The sequence below is a fragment of the Formica exsecta genome, unplaced genomic scaffold (assembly GCF_003651465.1).
Source record: "Formica exsecta isolate Colony F162 unplaced genomic scaffold, ASM365146v1 C16455724, whole genome shotgun sequence".
NCBI lineage: Eukaryota > Metazoa > Arthropoda > Insecta > Hymenoptera > Formicidae > Formica > Formica exsecta.
Genome location: NW_021848268.1, coordinates 1 through 2,113, shown reverse-complemented (window position 1 = coordinate 2,113; position 2,113 = coordinate 1). Strand labels below are relative to the sequence as shown.

The following is a 2,113-nucleotide window of genomic DNA, read 5'->3' as shown; positions in this document are numbered from 1 at the left end:
TTTGCATGAAACATTTTTCACGAAAATGCGTTGTTTCCTCAAAAATCTGCTGATACGGGCGCTCTGTTACACCCTGTATATACCTACTGCTGTATTTATAAATAAACTTATATTGTATAGTTAATGATAATTCATTTAAATAATAGTGAAGACGTTTGTACGATTGTTATATAATTATTAATGTCAACATATATGTTTATAATTGTATATATATATATACATTTTAATGTTAGAAATATGAATATTTGTATATGCAGGAGCAAGGACACATAGATTACAGAATAGAAAGAGATACATTTGGAGAATTAAAAGTCCCAAAGGATAAGTATTATGGCGCACAAACTGTTCGATCATTAAAGAATTTTCCAATTGGTGATACATTTGAACGTATGCCTGTAAGAGTGATGCTATAAATTTGTCAAACTTATTTCTCAGCTTCTTTTTTTAAATAATCCATAGATTATTTTTTCAGTATGGGGTAATAGTTGCTCTGGGTATATTAAAAAAAGCTGCTGCGGAAGTGAATAAAGATTATGGTTTGGATCCTAAAGTTGCTGATGCTATTAGTAGAGCTGCAGATGATGTAATAAGTGGAAAATTATATGATGATCATTTTCCTTTAATGATTTGGCAAACTGGATCTGGCACACAAACCCACATGAATGTCAATGAGGTTAAATTATACACAATACGTACACATACACATGTGTATGTGTGTGTATTTATATATAAGTTTCAACAGTATATTAAATTATAACATTCATAATATCTCTTTTATTATTAAAAATGATTGAAAATGTTTAGGTTATTGCCAATCGTGCAATCGAAATACTTGGTGGAGAACTTGGTTCAAAAAAACCTGTGCATCCAAATGATCATGTTAATATGTCACAAAGTAGCAATGATACATTTCCATCAGCTATGCACGTAGCTGTTGCTTTAGAAATTCATAAAGTGTTAATCCCAGGCTTAGAAAAATTGCACAAAGCATTAAATGAAAAGGTGGAAGAATGGAAAGATATTATAAAAATTGGTAGAACGCATGCCCAAGATGCAGTTCCATTAACATTGGGTCAAGAATTTTCAGGCATATATCTCTCTTTTTTGGTTACTTATAAAATAACTTATAAGACATATACATTAAAATATCCATATTATCTCATAAAGGATATACCACACAAGTTAAATATGGTATTGAAAGAGTAAAGGCTACACTTCCAAAATTATATCAATTAGCTCTTGGTGGCACAGCCGTCGGAACCGGATTAAATGCGCGAAAGGGCGCTGTAGAAAAGATAGTTGCAAAAGTTGCGCAACTCACTGGTTTACCATTTGTCCCTGCTCCAAATAAATTTGAAGCTCTGGCTGCACATGATGCGATTGTTGAAGTACATGGTGCTTTTAATACAGTGGCTGTTTCCCTTATGAAGGTACACTTATGTATACTAGTATAATAAAAACATGTTTCTTAATCACTTATATTTTACCGATATCTCTTTTGTGTATAATTTGCATAGATTGCAAATGATATTAGATTTCTTGGAAGTGGGCCTAGATGCGGTTTAGGGGAATTATCTCTTCCAGAAAACGAACCTGGAAGTTCTATTATGCCTGGAAAAGTAAACCCTACACAATGTGAATCAATGACTATGGTATGCAGTCAAGTAATGGGTAATCATGTGGCAATAAGTATCAGTGGCAGTAATGGCCATTTTGAACTTAATGTTTTTAAACCGATCATGGTTGCCAACGCTCTGAGATCTGCAAGGTTGTTAGGTGATGCCAGCTCATCGTTTGCAAAGAATTGTGTTGTGGGCATTATTCCCAATATTGAGAAAATACAGAAGAATGTGAATGAAAGTTTGATGCTTGTCACAGCATTGAATCCATATATTGGTTATGATAAGGTATCCATATATTTATATTTCTTTTAAAATAAAATGATGGAAGGAGATGTTTTAAGTTTCTATGTATCAAAATTATTAATATTCGTAAGAAATTTTTATAACTTTTTTTTGTAGGCTGCTGCAATTGCTAAGCATGCGCACAAAGAAAAACTCACATTAAAAGAATCTGCATTGAAACATGGAATAACGGCGGAACAGTTTGATCA

The 2,113-nt window shown here is 32.5% G+C and overlaps 1 protein-coding gene across 1 annotated transcript; it reads left to right on the top strand.

Annotated features, from left to right (window-relative positions):
• Nucleotides 1-234: 234 nt before the first annotated feature.
• LOC115245676 (fumarate hydratase, mitochondrial-like) lies at nucleotides 235-2,108 on the top strand (the record flags this gene model as incomplete). The annotated part of the gene is made up of 6 exons (XM_029824105.1): nucleotides 235-395; nucleotides 473-673; nucleotides 805-1,087; nucleotides 1,168-1,430; nucleotides 1,518-1,907; nucleotides 2,022-2,108. Coding segments are annotated over exons 1-6 (1,368 nt in total), but the record flags the coding sequence as incomplete, so codon positions are not given.
• Nucleotides 2,109-2,113: the final 5 nt, after the last annotated feature.